Consider the following 20,658-nt stretch of genomic DNA (forward strand, 5'->3'; position numbering starts at 1 on the left):
CCTCGCACAAGTGTGTATACCTCAAAAAGGTCTTTTTAAGGGTTGTAACGTGGTTAGGCTAAAGGTTTAAAGAAGAAGGGGATAAAGGCTCAAGACCCTAGATAAGCCCCCAAGGTGTGCAACCTCGCTTTTGAATCTTTGTATTTTTATGCTTGAGGATTTTAACTCTTTTTTAGCTCTTTCTTTTGTTTTAGCATCTATTTTATTTTTATAAGCGTGGGCAATCCCGATCATGCGGTCTATCACTCACTTGGCATTCATGTTTCTCAGGCACGGTACCGAGCACTCGATAAGAGACGCAATCTGAGACGTGTTCATATCAAAGATATTTTCATATCAAAGACATTGGAACACTTGCCCTTTTGTACACTTTTATTTATTTTTCTGCTTTTTTTTTTTCTATTTTGATTTTTTGAATTACTCAAGCCTTTTTGAAATTGCATAAGTTACACACCATCCCATCCCAAGGTTAGGTAGATGCAGGTTGAAAAAAGAAAGGTCTATCGTTAGACGAGGCTCAAAGTGGTTTATGAAGAAAGGATTGCATATTTGAAAGGTGAAAGGAGATATAACGTGGCTACAAGGGGTGCCTCAAATCATTGGTATACCTTGTGCTTAATTCGACATGGATATTTTTTTTTTAATGCAATGTAATGAAATGAAATAATCATATATAAGGAAATAAATACTCATTTTATTAAAAGAAGATAAAGAATCTACAAAATTAATCTAAGGAAAGGAAAAGGTGCCTATGCTAGACTTATTGGGGAAAGGAAAAAATGAAAAAGAATAGAAAAAGAGGTCATGAAATCTTGTCGTTGAAGCTCGCCTCTTGTCTTGTGTTGTTTCCTTTATCATCACTCGCTCTTCTTGTTAAATGCAGGCATGGGAAGCTTGTTATTATCAATCAAATGTTGGATAGCCTCCTTAGCTTCCAACAACTCTCACTAGTATGACCCCTACCTTGATGGTACTTGCAGTGTTCGTCTGGATTCCAACTAGGAAATCTCTTTTCAGGTGCGGGATCTTGAATAGGTCCAATGGGAGTAATGAGTCCTTTGGACTGGAGTCGATCGAAGGCGGTATCGTAGCTCATCCCAATGGGGGTGAAGTCTTTCCTTAGTTGCTTCTTAGATCCTTGGTTATCCATGGCTAAAACTTCACTGAGATCAAAGGTACTAACATTGTTACTAGAGTGGGTGTTTTCGGAAGAAGAAGGACTGTCGCTCTTCTTTCCTTTCTAGCCACCGTGGTTACTATTGTTAGTAGCTTTTTGCTTTGCGATGTCATCTTCGATTTCAATTCTGATGTCATAAACGGCCTTGAAAGTATTCAAGTTGTGTTGATATTTTAAGTGCTTTGAATACTTTTCTTGGAGATTCTTCATAAACATCCTCACAGACTCCTTTTCAGTGGGGACCTCAATCATCTTGGCGGAAGTTTCCCTCCACTTATTAAAGAAAGAAGTAAAGCCTTCATTCTCTTTTTGTCTTAGCATCTCAAGTTGTCTATGATCGGTTTCAACTTGAATATTACACTTATACCTATCAATGAAAGCGTTTACTATCTATTCCCAAGTAGAGGTTTTCTCTTTGTCAAGGGAGAAGTACCATTGTTGGCAAACGGTTTCAAGAGACCATGAGAATAGAGAGGGGAAAAACTTCTTATCGATACTCTTAATGTTCATTATGGTTTCGAAAGCTCTTAGATGGAAGTAAGGGTTATCTGTTGCCTTGAATTTTGGGATTTCAATGGCGTTGAACTTATGCGGAAGAAGTTCCTTGTCCAGCGAGACCCCTTGCGAACTCATGCCCTGAAATTTATAGTCACTAGATAGCTTCCTCAAACTTTCTTGCATGAGGTTCATTTGTTGTTGCTTCACGGGGTCATCGATCTTGAGTGCGAGAAGCTTCAGTGTCTCAGTCACGGTAGCCAGTTGGTTCTTAAGATCATTGACTTCTTCTTGAGTTGCCCTTATCCTTTTAGCCTTCCTCTTTTGACGAATCGGTTTATTGAAAAGTGAAACTTGAATAAAGAGGTTGTCCTTGATTAATCGCCCTTCTCTCCTCGACCAAGTACTGTGGAAAAGGAATTTGGGGATATTCATTGTTAATTATTTGACTCAAACTTTATTCAACATGCAATGGATGGAGGAAGTGAAGAAAGATTGGAATAGAGCGTGAAGGAAAATGATGTAGATGGAGGTGGAGGGATATGAAGAATTAGGAATAGAATGTACCCCCCCAACTCAAATGACGGAAAAAACCGACTCATGCATGAACCTAAAACATGGTCATGGTGATATGTACTCAAAGTGTGTGCTAAGACTAGTGAGTGTAGGTGATCTGTTAAGACTCGTGTCATGACCATGTGGCTAGACTATGTGACTAGACTCAAGCAAAGACTAAATTAAGACTTCACGTATATGCATTAAACTGGACAGACTGTGGTATTTTAGTCATAACTTTTGATCCGCGACTCTGATTGGGATGAAACCAACGCCAGATTAAATAAAAAACTCGGGGCTACAGATCCATAGGTTGTACAACTGGTAACTCTTCCTATATCTCCAGCTATGACCAAAACAAGTTGACGCTTGTGCAATATACGGGAATAAAAATCCGGGTTGACTTAAAGGAACTATGACTCGATTTTATGTTTATTTATTAGCTCAAATTAATTAATTAAACAAAGTCCTTTAGTCATTAATCAGTTTATTTAATCTTAACACAAGTCAAACAAACGGTTAGGAAAAATCACATAGAGTATGCACAACAAATAATGCACAATTAGTCAAGTAGGCACAATATGATGCAATGAGTTTGCAACCTAACCATGGCTCTAGTTCTCTAAAGTTCGGGATATGGTTTAGTCAATAGAGGGTCCATGGTTAATTGTCCGGATGCACCGCGCGGAAGCCTAACCGTGAAGGGTTGGCGCGAGTGGATGGGACACCGCGAGTTTTAGAAAAAACTCGCTTCCATGGTTTGGTAAATTCAACAATCTCGGATGTACCCTTTGTTGCACGGAGCGTTCAATCGGGTAGATGGAGCATGAATTCCCAGAGGGTTATGTCCATATGTTAAACACATATGGGTTTCATAAAAGTGAGAAAAAATTCAATTAGGAAGTAGGATCGAGCAAACAATACGAAAAGCCGGTCGAAATTAGAACGCATATTTCTGGCTCAGTATTGGGGGAAATTGGCGCCAGCAATCAGAGACTGGCGCCAGTTTTTAACTGTAGCGCCTGGCGCCAATACTGGCGTCTGGCGCTACGGCTAAAAGTCCGGCGCCAAGCTCTGGCCCCTGACGCTATTTCCCACATGCCTCAGCAACTTTCTGTGCTCGATAAAATTTTCCAGTTTCGCGCGGTGTTATTTCAGTCCTAGTTGTGAAAGATATTTCTCAAATTTCCTACGTGTAAAATCCTATGTTTTTAACTCATTACAGATGGTCTTTCCAATGAGATCTTTTTTATGCATATGACAATAATGTTAATCAAAATTACGCACATGAAATACTTAGAACTTTTCGAGTCTCATCCACTCATTCTAAATCATTGCCGAAACAAATTCAGGAATTAAAATAGAAATCCTCCCCAATAGAGTCGCCAAAAAATTGTAGGGAATATTTCAAGCTTTTAAATCCCACTAGCTTGAACCCCGCTGTGATCATACACTAAAGTACGGTGGCGTCCAAAAGGGAAGAAGATAGAGCAAAAGAGTCGCCAACAAGTTTTTTAGGAACTTGTAAACCGTTCACGAGGTGAAGGTTACACCCCTTAACGATCCAAGAGATCGTCAACTCCATAAGGTCATGAACCAAATAAGGGTTCGAGGATGAAGGTAAAAGTCCAACCTAAAAGAGATTGAACCTGCCCTAATAATAGGCCTCTACTTTATTCTGATCGTATTCATGTGCGCTTTCTGATTAACATGCAATCATTAGGATTAACCCTAAACCTGTTTATCTATGTTGGTTGAATTTAATGCACAAACAAATATATTATTGGCGATCACTTGAATTATAATCATATTAACCCTAACAAGATTATTAATTATCTTATTAAGCGTGATGACAAGTACAAATTCCCTTTAAACATGGATAAAAGGTGTGATCAAGCAATAACAATAAATATCAAGCAACAATAATAATCATAATAATAATAATATCATAAATAAAGTAATCATCATCAAAATAATAATAATATTCATAATCATAAATTATCACGATTATAATTATAATCATGTTCATGTTAATATTAAAGCATAATAAAAGCAAGATCATAGGCATGATACTAACAAGATTAATAACAAACCCTAGCATGTCACTAAGCAATAAAAATCAAATCTTTAACCCTAACATGATAACAACATAAATAAATATTAGGAAGAGAATAAAAGGCATCATAGCAATCATATTTAATATTAAAATTAACCTAGACATGATACTAGGAATATCATAATAACAATATAAACATGATTTCTACATCATAATATCAATAAATCAATTAAAGCACTTACTTTGATGCTTCGTACCTCTTTCTAATAACAAAATACACACGTTAGTAACTTCAGGGAAAATAATAATCAAACAATAAAATTAAATAATTGAAATAGAGATTTGGGACCAAACCCTCAGAAATTAAAACCTTTCACGTCTAGGGCGAAGGCAATTCGAATATGGCTAGGTGTTTCTAGATCTTGCGAATGCGGAATTTTGTATTAAAAGCAAAGTTAGAAAGAATGAAAGAAAGAGAGAGAGAATAATCAAGAAAACTTGATGAGTATTGGTAAATGAATGGATGTAGATGATGAATGGTGAATCTTAATGATTGAAAACGGAGTTTTTAATACGATATTTATAGAGAAAATCAGCCAACAAAGATAAATTAACAAAACAGAGTCTGACGCTCAGAAAACAGAGCTGGCGCCAACCCTGGCTAGCTGGCGCCAGGCACCAGCACTAGCGCCAGGCGCCAGGCCTGGTTCCAGGCGCCAAGGCCTGGGGTCAGACGCCAAGCTTAAATTTAACGCGTTTTCGAAAATCCGATAAGTTTACCGTACTGGAGGATAAAATAATACAATTTCTTCGAAAATGCTATTTAATTTTGATTAAAACTCTGAAAAGTCAACAAAAGTCAATTTATCAATGCTAATTGAATTAGGAATGAAAAGAACCTTCTAGAAGAATGCAGAAGACTAAAACCATTCCCAATTGCATTAGGAATGATAAATCATATTAGGCCCTCCCCTAGATCATTGGGCCGCATATAAAGCTCAAACCGGGCCCAGTTTAGTAAATTGGCCATAACTTCCTCAATATTCATCGGAATTGGGCTTATAATATATCATTGGAAAGGTCTTTGCAAACCCCATCCAACTACACTACTATTGGACCCATATTATGGACCAACCAAACTGGATTGGCTGTTTTCTCAAAATAAAGTTTTCAAAAACAGGGAGAAGAGAAAAGAAAATAAAACTTTTCTGCGACACTAGACTTTCCACACTTTCGTTTCATTCGATTATGATTCGACATGAAAGGTACTCATCACTGGGTTTGGTTTTGGGGAGACACAAATGGGTGTCTACAATAGGCCTCTACTTTATTCTGATCGTACCCATGTGCGCTTTCTGACTAACATGCAATCAATAGGATTAACCCTAAACCTATTTAATCTATGTTGGTTGATTATTAATGCACAAATAAATCTATTATTGGCGATCACTTGAATTATAATCAAATTAACCCTAAACAATATTATTAATTAGATGAGAAGGAAATTGATATTATAACCTTTTTCCTAAACATGATACTAGGAATATCATAATAACAATATAAACAATATTTCTACATCATAATATCAATTAAAACCATTAAAGCACTTACTTTTATGCTTCGTACCTCTTTCTAATAACAAAATACACACGTTAGTAACTTCAAGGAAAATAATAATCAAAACAATTAAATTAAATAATTGAAATAGAGATTTGGGACCAAACGCTCAGAAATTAAACCTTTCACGTCTAGGGTGAAGGCAACTTCGAATATGGCTAGGTGTTTCTAGATCTTGCGAATGCGGAATTTTGTATGTGAAAACAAAGTTTAGAGAAGAAAGGATTGATGAATGATTAAGAGAATGAGAGGATTAATTGAATGAAAACTGATTGTAGGCGAATGTTAATTAAAACTGATTGTTGATGAGAATTGGTGAATGAAAACGGAGTTTTTAATACGTAATTTACAGAGAAAATCAGACAAAAAGATAAAATAAACAAAACAGAGTCTGGCGCACAAAAAACAGAGCTGGCGCAAACCCTGGCTAACTAGCGCCAGGCACCAACACTAGCGCCAGGCGCCAATGGCTAGCGCCAGGCGCTAGGCCTGGTTCTAGGCACCAATGCCTGGAGTCAGGCGCCAAGCCTGTTTTTAACGCGTTTTCGAAAATTAGATAAGTTTGCCGTACTGGAGGATAAAATCATATAATTTCCTCGAAAATGCTATTTGATTTTAATTAAAACTCTGAAAAGTCAAAAGTCAATTTATCAATGCTAATTGAATTAGGAATGAAAAGAACCTTCTAAAAGAATCTAGAAGACTAAAACCATTCCTAATTGCATTAGGAATGATAAATCATATTAGGCCCTCCCCTAGATCATTGGGCCGTACATAATGCTCAAACCGGGCCCAGTTTAGTAAATTGGCCATAACTTCCTCAATATTCATCGGAATTGGGCTTATAATATATCGTTGGAAAGGTCTTTGCAAGCCCCATCCAACCACACTACTATTGGACCCATATCATGGACCAACCAAACTAGATTGGCTGTTTTCTTAAAATAAGTTTTCAAAAACAGAGAGAAGAGAAAAGAAATTAAAAATATCCGCAACACTAGACATTCCACACTTTCACTTCATTCGATTATGATTTGACGTGAAAGGTACTCATCACCGTGTTTGGTTTTGAAGAGACACAAATGGGTGTCTACAAAAGCCCCCACTTTGACTGAGTTTGGAGAAACGCGAGTTTCAAAAACAAAAGTCAAAGTATCAATAGGGACGGAGAATGATTCAGAACGTTCTGCGATCCTAAACCACTCTTGTAACGCTGATACCTGCAAAACTAGCGTTAGTCAAACAGATAAAAGAGTTAAGAAATGTGTATCTTGCACCGTCAAGCACACGTCTCTGAAAGTAACCGATTGTTGTTGTATCCTTGTTTTGAAGACCTTCTGCAACCTAGAGAATGCCATCTCGCTTGAAAACCGCTACGCCCGTAACTGCTTCCAAATTAGAAGATTGCTTCGCCTAAAACTATCCTCCTCCGCATTGATAATATTCCATGTCCAAGGGAATACTATCCAAGACCACTTCGCTTGAAATTACCTTCAGTTGTTTGTGACAACTCTCCATAATCCTCGGAACGCCACCTTGTTGTTTCGATGTTCACTCGTGTCTGAACAAAGAGCTTCTTTTTTATATGTTCACGCTTCTCTGCACAAAGAGCTTCTTTTTTATATGACTCCAATTTCCGATGTGATAGTCTTCGAAAAGATCACTGCTTTTCAATCCTTAATGTTGCTATGCCAGTACGTCGGCGCTTTGCTGCTTGTGAACCAATATGTCGACAATCCTCTGTTATCTGGGAATAGTTGCCAACACAACTCTTGTATGATGTATGACAATCCGATTTAGGGAAAGTTTTCAATGCCACGTAACAATCCATCCTTGGAAATGTTGCCACGATGAAGCGACAATCCGTACCTCGGAAATTTTTCCAAAATCCAATTTTTGGAGTTGCCAATGCTTCGTAACAATCTTTCATAAGAACTTTGCTACGATCGACAATCCATGTCTTGGAATATAACTCTTGAAAGCAATCCACCTTGGAAATTTGCCAACGCTATGCGACAATCCTTTTGGGAAAATATCGCCACAATTGATAATCCGCGTCTTGGAACATTTGCAAAAAAAAAAAAGAGTCAACCGACAATCCACTTCGGGAAAATTTGCCACTTACTGAAATGAATGACAATCCACGTTGAGGAACTTTGCCGAAGTTTATAATGAATAGAGACCTACAACAATCCTTTGGGAAATTTTGCCATAGGGAACTGGGTGTATGACAATCCAATCTCGGAAAACTTGCCAACGAGCCGATGAATGTATGACAATCCGAACCTGGAAAAACTTGCCAATAAAGAAGAAGCCCGACAATCCACGCTTCGAAACTTTGCCAGAGATGACAATCCAATCTTGGAAAAATTGTCGTTTAAGAAGAATGCGCGACAATCCATATTTGGAAATATTGTCATTTAAGTGCTTGCTTTTAAACCGATTGTAATGAGCCAGTGTTTTAGGCGCTTAAGCTAAGTGAGACGATCTTTCATCAGGTCGACCACTTATTGTGATTGTAATCAAATTGACTACTTAATCATGTCAAATTGCTTATAGGGGCTAACTGGCATACCAAGGATCCCAAAATTGTTGTATGAGGTCGAAATCACCTTTCTGAGAGGCTTCGAACTCTGTCGTTACTGAAATATCTCTTGCGCCAAAAATTGGAGTAGGGTCTTCCCTATTCAGCTACACCTGTATTTATTTTAACTATAGAACTTTGCCAATCTTTTTAATTATCTTAGGGTTGACCTAAGGCTTAATGTTGCTTGACTCATCGACTCGACACGACTCAAGTTATAAACTTGACTCTCTGTGATTGACCAACTCGAGATTGACTCGACTCGAAGTAAAATGACACATGTGTTAGACTCAAATCAAAGTGATATGACACGACATGACTCAATGTGAACATGACTCGTGTGTGCTTTGTAATGTGATCGTGCAACTCGAAAATGCAAAAAAGCAAAAATCTTCCGTCATTTTTGTGGAGGGTACCGACTTTCTCCCGAAAAAGAAAGACGCGAAAAGAGAATCAAAGTGTTTGAAGGTGCATGTTGAATGAGCTTAGTCAAATGTCGTGCAAGGATTAATTCATCCTAGGCTTTCTCAATTGTTTACTCAATGATGAAAGCATTTAGGTAACTTAGGCACGGAGGCTAAGCACTTCATACTTCGTGATGCAATGGTGAATATGATTGATGAGCGATGTGACAAGGCATGCTTCATGTTAAGATTTCATGACAAAGGGCTCCTAAGGGAAGTATATTTGGTCATGTATATGTGCAGTGTGTGAAATTGACACTAAAGCTAGGCCGCAAGAGCTAAGTGTGTGGAAAGATATTATTTGTTAAAAGAGTCAAATGGTTTAGGCTAGGTAAGTTAATGATGTAGGGATCAAGCCCCCAAGTCTAGCTCTAAGTGAATAGGGATGAGCATTGGGAATCCCTTGATATGATCATGGTGTAAGTGTGTGAATGTGAATATGAATGCATTTTTATTACGGCCGCACCTCAATGTGAGGTTGCCTACGTATCCGTTAGGAATCAGGCCGAACGTAGCTCTAGCCGAACCTTGCACAAGTATGTATACCTCAAAAAGGTATTTTTAAGGGTTGTAACATGGTTAGGCTAAAGGCTATAGAAGAAAGGGATAAAGGCTCAAGACCCTAGATAAGCCCCCAAGGTGTGCAACCTTGCTTCTGAATCTTTGTATTTTCATGCTTGAGTTTCTACTCTTTTTTAGCTCTTTTTTTTTTGCAATATTTGTTCATAAGTGTGGGCAATCCCGATCATGCGGTCTATCACTCACTTGGCATTCATGTTTCTCAGGCATGGTACCAAGCACTCGATAAGAGACGCAATCTGAGACGTGTTCTTTTCGAAGATATTTTCATATCAAAGACATTGAAACACTTACCCTTTTGTACACTTTTATTATTTTTTTGCTTTTGCTTACTTTTGCTATTTTAATTTTTTGAATCACTCAAGCCCTTTTTTAGAATTGCATAAGTTGCACACCATCCCATCCCAAGGTTAGGTAGATGTAGGTTGAAAAAAAGAAGGGTTTATCGTTAGACGAGGCTCAAAGTGGTGTATGAAGAAAGAATTGCATATTTGAAAGGTGAAAGGAGATATGACGTGGCTACAAGGGGTGCCTCAAATCATTGGTATACCTTGTGCTTAATTCGACATTTTTTGTTTTTTTTTTTTTAATGTAATGAAATGATCATATATAAGGAAATAAATGCTCATTTTATTAAAAGAAAATAAATAATGATCCTACAAAATAAATCTAAGGAGATTAAAAGGGTGCCTATGCTAGACTTATTAGGGAAAGGGTAAAAAATAAAGAAGTAATAGAAAAAAAGAGGTCACGAAGTCTTGTCGATGAAGCTCGCCTCTTGTCTTGTGTCATTCGCTTCCTCATCACCCAGTCTTCTCGCTAGCTAGAGGCAATGGGATCTAATTTGCCTCTATGAGATCTTGAATGTGGTTTTGAAACCTGTAGCATTCATCAGTAGTATGACCGCGCCCTGGATGGTACTTGCAATAGGGGTTTGGATTCCATCTCGAAGATCGATTTTCTGGTGTTGGATCCTCGGTAGGGCCAATAGGTTTGATTAATCCTCGATCATAGAGACGATCGAAAGCATCATCGTAGGTTATTCCAATGGGTGTGAACTCTCGCCTGGGTTTCCTTTTAGATCCTTGATTGTCCATGGCTAAGACACCATTAAGGTCAAAGGTACTAACATTATTACTAGAGTGGGCGTTTTCGGAAGAAGAAGGATTGTCGCTCTTCTTTCCTTTCCAGCCACCGTGGTTACTATTGTTAGTAGCTTTTTGCTTTGCGAGGTCGTCTTCGATTTCAATTCCGATGTCATAAACGGCCTCGAAAGTATTCAAGTTGTGTTGATATTTTAAGTGCTTTGAATACTTTTCTTGGAGATTCTTGATAAACATCCTCACAGACTCCTTTTCGGTGGGGACCTCAATCATCTTGGCGGAAGTTTCCCTCCATTTATTAAAGAAAGAAGTAAAGCCTTCATTCTCTTTTTGTCTTAGCATCTCAAGTTGTCTATGGTCGGTTTCAGCTTGAATATTGCACTTGTACCTATCAACGAAAGCGTTCACTATCGATTCCCAGGTAGAGGTTTTCTCCTTGTCAAGGGAGAAGAACCATTGTTGGAAAACGGTTTCAAGAGATAGTGGGAACAGAGAGGGGAAAACCTTATTATCGATACCCTTAATGCTCATTATAGTTTCAAAAGCTCTTAGATGAAAATAAGGGTTATCTGTTTCCTTGAATTTAGGGATGTCAGTGGCGTTGAACTTATGCGGAAGAAGTTCCTTGTCCAGCAAGACCCCTTGTGAACTCAGGCCCTGAAATTTATAGTCACTAGATAGCTTGCTCAAACTTTCTTGCATGAGGCTCATTTGTTGTTGCTTCACGGGATCATCGATCTTGAGTGTGAGTAGCTTCAGTGTCTCAGTCACGGTAACCAGTTGGTTCCTAAGATCATTGACTTCTTCTTGAGTTGCCATTATCCTTTTAGCCTTCCTCTTTTGACGAATCGGTTTATCGAAAAGTGAAACTTGAATAAAGAGGTTGTCCTTGATTAATCGTCCTTCTCTCCTCGACCAAGTACTGTGGAAAAGGACTTTGGGGATATTCATTGTTAATTATTTAACTCAAACTCTATTCAACATGCAATGGCAGGAGGAAGTGAAGAAATATTGGAATAGAATGTGAAAGAAAAATGATGTAGATGGAGGGGTATGGAGAATTAGGAATAGAAGGTACCCCCCAACTCAAATGACGGAAAAGAACGACTCATGCATGAACCTAAGACATGGTCATGGTGACATATACTCGAAGTGTGTGCTAAGACTAGTGAGTGTAGGTGACATGTTAAGACTCGTGTCATGACCATGTGACTAGACTATGTGACTTAGACTCAATTAACGACTTGACAAGGTGTTATTGACAGCGAAAATTAACCGAATTAATTAGCAATCTGGTTAATTAGACACTAGGTTATGACTCAACCAAAAATCCGAACTGTCGGCCAAACGAGAGGACTGGCGTCGCACTGTGGAGCTTGGCACCAAACGACAGAGCTGTCGCCAGGCGCCACACTCCATCGTATGGGGCTACAGCTAAGACCTTGGCGCCAATATTGGAGCTTTGATCTGGGACTATTTTCGGTGTTATTAGTCAATTGAGGTATGCCTAAAGTCGTACTAGGTCAATTTCGATTAAAATATTAGACTTTATTGACTCAAATTAATTAATTAATTAATTAATTAGGCAAAGTTCTTTAAGTCATTAATTTATTTAATCTCAACACAAGTCAACAGACGGTTAAGAGAAATCATAATATATATGCACAACAAATAATACACAATTAGTCAAGTAGGCACAATATGATGCAATGAGTTCGCAACCTAACCATGGATCTAGTTCTCTAAAGTTCGGGATATGGTTTAGTCAATAGAGAGTCCATGGTTAATTGTCCGGATGCATCGCGCGGAAGCCTTACCGTGAAGGGTTGGCGCGAGTGGATGGGACACCGCGAGTTTAGAAAAACTCGCTTCCATGGTTTGATGAATTCAACATCTCGGATGTACCCTTTGTTACACGGAGCGTTCAATCGGTTAGATGGAGCATGAACTCCCAGAGGGTTATGTCCATTTATAGAACACACAAGGGTTTCAGAAAAGTGAGAAAAAATTCAATCAGGAAGTAGGATCGAGCAAACAATACGAAAAATCGGTCGAAATTAGAACGCATATTTTTGGCTCGGTATTGGGGGAAATTGGCGCCAGCAAACAGAGACTGGCGCCAGCTTTTAGCTGTAGCGCCTGGCGCCAATGCTAGCGTCTGGCGCTACGGTTAAAATACTGGCGCCAATGCTCTGGCCCCTGACACTACTTCCCACATGCCTCAGCAGCTTTCTGTGCTCGATAAAATTTTCCAGTTTCGCGCGGTGTTATTTCGGTCCTAGTTGTGAAAGATATTTCTCAAATTTCCTATGTGTAAAATCCTATGTTTTTAACTCATTACGGATGGTCTATCCAATGAGATCTTTTTTATGCATATGACAATAATATTAATCAAAATTACGCACATGAAATACTTAGAACGTTTCGAGTCTCATCCACTCATTCTAAATAATTGCTGAAACAAATTCAGGAATTAAAATAGAAATCCTCCCTAGTGGAGTCGCCAAAAACTGTAGGGAAAAAATTTCAAGCGTTAACCCCTAGCTTGAACCCCACTGTGATCATACACTGAAGTACGGTAGCGTCCAAAGGGAAGGAGATAGAGCAAAATAGTCGCCAACAAGTTTTAGGAACTTGTAAACCGTTCACAGGGTGAAGGTTACACCCCTTAACGATCCAAGAGATCATCAACTCCATAAGGTCTAGAACCAAATAAGGGTTCGGGGATAAAAGTACAAATCCAACCTCAAAGAGATTGAACCTGCCCTAATAATAGGCCTCTAATTTATTCTGATCGTATTCATGTGCGCTTTCTGATTAACATGCAATCAATAGGATTACCCTAAACCTGTTTATCTATGTTGGTTTAATATTAATGCACAAATAAAACTATTATTGACGATCACTTGAAATATAATCAAATTAACCCTAACAAGATTATTAAATATCTTATTAAGCGTGATTACAAGTACCAAATTCCCTTTAAACATGCATAGAAGGCGTGATCAAGCAATAAAGAATAAATATCAAGCAATATAAAAATAATAATCATGATCATAATTAAAATAATAATCAAACAATAATCATCATAATAACAATTATAATCATAATAAAAATAAATTATAATTAAAATAATCATAATAATAATCAAGACAATAATCATCATAAATTATAATCATAATCATGTTCATGTTAATATTAAAGCATAATAATAGCAAGATCCTAGGCATGATACTAACAAGATTAATAACAAATCCTAGCATGTCACTAAGCAATAAAAATCAAAGCTTTAGCCCTAACATGATACTAACAATCATAAATATTAGGAAGAACATAGGAAGCATCACAGGAATCATAATAAGCATATTTGATATTATAACCTTTTCCCTAAACATGATACTAGGAATATCATAATAACAACATAAACATGATTTCTACATCATAATATCAATTAAAACCATTAAAGTACTTACTTTGATGCTTCGTACCTCTTTCTAATAACAAAATACACATGTTAGTAACTTCAAGGAAAATAATAATCAAAACAATTAAATTAAATAATTGAAATAGAGATTTGGGACCAAACCCTCATAAATTAAACCTTTCACGTCTAGGGCGAAGGCAACTTCGAATATGGCTAGGTGTTTCTAGATCTTGCGAATGCGAAATTTTGTATGTGAAAACAAAGTTTAGAGAAGAAAGGATTGATGAATGATTAAGAGAATGAGAGGATTAATTGAATGAAAACTGATTGTAGGCGAATGTTAATTAAAACTGATTGTTGATGAGAATAAGTGAATGAAAACGGAGTTTTTAATATGTAATTTATAGAAAAAATCAGCCAAAAAGATAAAATAAACAAAATAGAGTCTGACGCACAAAAAACAGAGCTGGCGCAAACCCTGGCTAACTAGCGCCAGACACCAACACTAGCGCCTGCCGCCAATGGCTAGCGCCAAGCGCCAGGCCTGGTTCCAGGCGCCAATGCCTGGAGTCAGGCGCCAAGCCTGTTTTTAACGCGTTTTCGAAAATCAGATAAGTTTGCCGTACTTGAGGATAAAATCATATAATTTCCTCGAAAATGCTATTTGATTTTAATTAAAACTCTGAAAAGTCAAAAGTCAATTTATCAATGCTAATTGAATTAGGAATGAAAAGAACCTTCTAGAAGAATCTAGAAGACTAAAACCATTCCTAATTGCATTAGGAATGATAAATCATATTAGGCCCTCCCCTAGATCATTGGGCCGTACATAATGCTCAAACCGGGCCCAGTTTAGTAAATTGGCCATAACTTCCTCAATATTCATCGGAATTGGGTTATAATATATCGTTGGAAAGGTCTTTGCAAGCCCCATCCAACTACACTACTATTGGACCCATATCATGGACCTACCAAACTGGATTGGCTGTTTTCTTAAAATAAGTTTTCAAAAACAGAGAGAAGAGAAAAGAAATTAAAACTATCCGCAACACTAGACTTTCCACACTTTCACTTCATTCGATTATGATTCGACGTGAAAGGTACTCATCACCGGGTTTGGTTTTGGGGAGACACAAATGGGTGTCTACAGGCACAAAGATAAAATCTGAATTTATTCCACTTTGTACAAAACAAGGATTCTAAAAAGGAGTAGTTTTATTCAATTTCAAACTCTTTAAAACATAATTATCAATCCTAACTCCATTAGGATTTAAAAGAACCTTCTAGAGTATTATAGAAGACTATAATCAATCCTAATAGCTTTAGGAATGATAATTAATAATAGGCTCTCCTCTAGATCATTGGGCCGCATATAAAAACCAAACCGGGCCTAGTTTAGTATTTTGGCCATAACTTCCTCATTATTCATCGGAATTGAGCTTATAATATATCGTTGGATAGGTCTTTTCAAACCCCATCGAAATACACCATTATTGGACCCTTATCATGGACCAAAATAAACTGGAATGCACGTTTTTCAAAAATAAGGTAAGAAAAGAAATATTTTCTAAAACAGAAAGAAGAGATATTTTAATAAAAACATCCTCATCACTAGACTTTTCACACTTTCGCTTTGTTCGATAATCAAATGACATGAAAGGTATTCATCACTGGGTTTGGTTTTAGGGAGACACATTTGGGTGTCTACAAGTAGCGCTTTAAAAACTTGCCATTAATTGGACCTACGCGCAATCCCTCAGCATCAACAATTTTGTATGCTCCATTAGTGTAGACTTATCGTACCACATAAGGACCATCCCATTTTGATGTGAACTTATTTCCAGTTTTGCGCAAAGTAATGATAGGCCTTTTCACTGCTAGAACCATGTCTCCCACTTGAAAAGAACGAGGTCGAACCTTTTTGTTGATTGCACGTGTCATGCGAGCTTGATAGCATTGCAATTTCTGTTGAGCTTGTAATCTTTTCTCATCAAATGCTTCAAGCTCAGCCAATCGAAGCTTGTCATTTTCATCACTAGTTAAATCCTCTTGAATGGCAATTCTTAGTGATGGAATTTGAACTTCTAAGGGTAGGACAGCCTCAACACCATACACCAACAAATATGGGGTAGCTTGTGTTGCATTCTTATATGTCGTCCTATATGCCTAAAGTGCTTCCCCTATCTTTTCATGCCAGTCACACTTAGACTTTGCAATGGTCTTGCTTAGCAAGTTACAAAGTGTTTTGTTAAATGCTTCAGCTAGACCATTTGCAGGAGCATTGTACATGGATGACTTATGTTGCGTGAATTTGAACTTTTGGCAAAGGCTATCCATCAAGTTGTTGACGAATGGATTTCCATTATCAGTGACAATTCTTTGAGGAATTCCATATCTATAAATGATATGGGTGCGAATGAAATCGATAACATTTTCTTTTTTCACCTCACGAAGGGGAATAGCTTCAGTCCACTTAGAAAAGTAATTAGTGGCAGCCAGTATATAAGCGTGACAACCAGATGACTTTGGTGTGATCGGACCAACCACGTCAAGACCCCATCCTTTGAATGGCCATGAGGTCACAGTTGGATGTAGTGGTTCTGGAGGTTGGTGAATGAAGTTTGCATGAAATTGACATGCTTCACACTTTTTAACAAACTCCATGCAATCTTGAACCATTGAGGGCCAATAATACCCCGCTATTTTGATACGACCATGAAGCTTAGGACAAGATTGATGAGCTCCACAAATCCCTAAATGAAATTCCTTTATTGTTTTGGTTGCCTCTTCATCTTCTAGACATCTCGACCATAACTTGTCAAAAGATCGTCTATAAAGAGTCCCTTTAAAGAGAATAAAACGAGAGGCTCCACGGCGGATTTCTATTCAATGTTGTGGATCATTAGGCAGCTTATTAGTGATCCAAATAGTCGATGATTGGTTGACGCCAGTCTTCTTTGTCAATTTGGCAGACAGTGATCATTTCAACCTCCTCGACCTTGTCATCTTCAACTTCATATTCTTCAGGTGCAACTACCCAACGATTGCAAACAAGTACAGACATGGTATCCTCTGCCCCCAGTGCCAAAGTGGCTGCAAGACCAGCAAGCGCGTCAGCCATCTTGTTGGCACTCCTTGGAACATGGCTTAGCTTGACAATGTCAAACTTGTCAAGCAATCTTGATGCATGTTTATGATAAGGAATTAAATCCTCTTTCCTGACTTCATATTCGCCTAAAAGTTGACTTATAACTAGTTGCAAATCTCCATAAACATTAAGATCTTGAATTCTCATTTCAACCGCCATTTGAAGACCCATAATAAGAGCTTGGTACTTAGCCATGTTGTTTGAGCACAACTGAGTTAGCACAAATGAGTAAGGTAAAACGTGCTTTTCTGGTGACACAAAGACTACCCCTGCTCCTTCGCCGTCTTGACGAGTAGCCCCGTCAAAATACATTTCCCATGGTGGTAGTATTTCGATGTTAAACACATCTTCTCCAGGCAAATAAACGGACATCTCCCATTCAGGTGGTACTGGGTGGTCGGCAAAGAAGTAAGCGATGGCTTGTCCTTTGACAGACTTTTGTGGTATGAACATTATATCGTACTGTTTGATGTGTACAACCCATTTAGCTAGTCTTCCTGACAACACTGGTCTTGAGAGGATGTGCTTGATTGGGTCGGCTTTTGAGACGACATGGACTATATGAGCTTGCATGTAATGCTTCAACTTTTGAATGGCAAAAATTAACGCAATACAAATTTTTTCAATTGGTAAATAACTCAGCTCAGCACCCACCAACGTTCGACTCAAGTAATAAAGAGCTATCTCCTTGCGATCTTCAATTTCTTGAGCACACATTGCCCCCAATGATCTTTCTTGAGCAGCTATGTAAAGGATTAGAGGTTTTCCTTTAACTGGTGCCCCCAAAACCGTCGGAGAGGACAAATACTTCTTTATATTGTCGAACGCTTTTTTACATGACTCATCTCATTTGAATGGAGCATCCTTTTTCATGAGATGACTAAATGGTTGACATCTGCCTGCAAGATTGGAGATGAACCTCCGAATATATCCAAGGTGCCCTTGGAGACCGCGTAGTTCTTTGAGATTTCGTGGTACAGGCATTTCTTGAATTGCCTTAATTTTGGTTTGGTCAATTTCAATTCCCCTATGTTTTACGATGAAACCTAAAAATTTTCCTGAGGTAACACCGAACGCACATTTGAGAGGATTTATTTTCAATTGACATTTTCGTAGTTTTTCAAAGATTTTGCGAAGGTCACCTAGGTGATCCTCCCTCTTTTTAGACTTAGCCACTAAATCGTCTACATAACACTCCACAATTTTGTGCATCATATCTTCGAGATCTTTTGCATTGCATGTTGATACGTAGCCCCGGCATTTTTTAAGTTGAATGGCATAACTTTGTAGCAAAATATCCCTTTTAGGGTGCGAAATGCCGTGGCTTCTTGATCCTCAAGCGCCATGTGAATTTGATTGTATCCGGTTGTGCAATCCATGAATGACAATGCCTCATGTCCAGTGGTGGCATCGATCATAATTTCCGTGACTGGAAGTGGGAAGTCATCCTTGGGACATGCTTCATTCAAATCGTGGAAGTCCACACAAACTCGTAGTTGCCCATTTTTCTTCCTCACAGGGACAATGTTTGCTATCCATGTAGGGTATTTGACTTCACGAATGAACCCTGCATCAATGAGTTTGTTCACCTCAGATTCAATTTCCGGGATCAACTCTAGCCTAAATCGCCTCTGTGATTGCTTCTTTGGACTCACACCCTTTTTTATTGCCAATCAATGGACGACGACTTTCGGGTTGAGACCTGCATTTCTTTGTAACTCCATGCAAAGAAATCTTTGTACTCGGAGAGTAATTTGAAGTACTCTTGTTCTTTCGCTTGGGTAAGAAGAGCACTAATGTATATAGGGCGTGGGTCTTCGAGAGTGCCAAGGTTTAATTTAACTCTTTTAACTCATCTACTGTTGCTTGCCCCCCATCTTCAAGTGTCTTGGGAGCTTCATAAGTTTCTATTTCCTCGTCGGGATTTGACACCTCTTCAGCTGTCACATGGTTTGTGGAAACAATCTCCTTATGTTCCTCTATAGCATGGTCTGACGACTCATTTTGGTTAGGGAAAACCACGGTGTGAACTCTTTCCTTTAAAGGTTGTTCCTTAATGATGTCTATGTCTTGCATTCTCTTCATACGAGAGGGGACAATAATATTTCTCGGCTCATCATTTTTCATGACATTGTCTTCCCTTTTCTTTATGCGACTAAAAGCTGACTGTCTTTGTTCTTTGCTAGAGGCATTTGTCATGCCTACGCGGTTAAAGACAGATACTTTTTGTCTTAAGGGTTGCAAACTTGAAGTTTCTTTCACCCTATGGTCACATTCTCCAAGCCTATTGAACACTGAGACATGATTCCTCGTTGTAGATGGTTGAAGTCGATCAAATACAAAAGTTCTAGGTGTGGGAACATCGTTCTCACCTTCACCTTCCTTGAGTTCCTCGGCAGTAATGTACTGTGAGGAAGAAGCATCTAATTTACGCCATACACCAATTTTGATTGGTTTGGGGCGCTGAAACCCTAAGCCTACCTTGGATTCTTGATAACTAGAGCCATAGTCAAGCAGTTTCTTCTGAGTATCATTGAGTCCGTTGGGTTTAATGTCTATGACCTTACCCATGGGTGTTGGGTTTTCAAAGTCATATCCTGCCTTTTCCAATAGCTTGTATGCATTTTGGCCGAAATTTGCTTTATTAAGCTCTTTTGCCTTAGATGACTCTGTTGATAACTTAGAAATTGGGTTTTGCGCGCCTTTACCCAATGGTACAGTTGTTTTACTCTTCAAGTTTTGGATTGTAGTGTCATCAATTGGCTTTGCTACCTTAGCATCAAGGTTAACCTCTCGACACACAAAAGGTGATTCTCCCTCCTTGCGACGTGATTTTGGGATGTATTGCAAAATAGGAGTTGACAACTTTGGCTTTTCTTTTATGACGAGCTGAGAGACACTCTTTTCGTCCACTTCTACCTTTTGTTGAGACTTCTCCTTGACAGGAGATGTCTTTTTGTCATTTGAAACCAAAGCAGTGCTTTCCGTTAACTCTCCCATTGTGAGTTCTAGGCGTATTATGCCTATTGCACGCTGACTGTAAAGGTTATATCCTTGGATCACTATGCGATTGTTAGAGAGTTCATCCATCTTGATTCCTAACTCTGTCATAGTGGATTTTGGCATGATGTTGACAGCAGATCCACCATCAACTAAAATGTGACTCACTTTTTGTTCACTGATGTACCTTGACACAAACAAGGGTCTATTGTGGGGTTTTGACCCCATCAACAAATCATCATCTGTGAACGTCAAGGTTATGTTGCACTACACACATTTTGTGGCATCTTCCGCAGGTTCTCCAGCATTTTTCACCTTATCGGCATACAACTCTGGGTGTTGAAGTGCAAGAGATAATTGTTGACACATTTCTTTAGGCAAATGAAAAATTTGCCTCCATCCCATGCGTGAAGGAAGAGCATCCAAGATAGTAGATATTTTTGGGTTTACTACCAC

The 20,658-nt window shown here is 38.4% G+C and overlaps 1 protein-coding gene across 1 annotated transcript; it reads right to left on the reverse strand.

Moving 5' to 3' along the window:
* Nucleotides 1-16,968: 16,968 nt before the first annotated feature.
* Nucleotides 16,969-17,919, reverse strand: LOC145632980 (uncharacterized). The gene has a single exon (XM_081685297.1). It carries the CDS (start codon nucleotides 17,917-17,919, stop codon nucleotides 16,969-16,971), a length of 951 nt encoding a protein of 316 aa, XP_081541423.1.
* Between the last annotated feature and the right edge of the window lie 2,739 nt (nucleotides 17,920-20,658).

This window comes from Chenopodium album, chromosome 5 (assembly GCF_948465745.1).
Source record: "Chenopodium album chromosome 5, dcCheAlbu1.1, whole genome shotgun sequence".
Classification (NCBI taxonomy): domain Eukaryota; kingdom Viridiplantae; phylum Streptophyta; class Magnoliopsida; order Caryophyllales; family Amaranthaceae; genus Chenopodium; species Chenopodium album.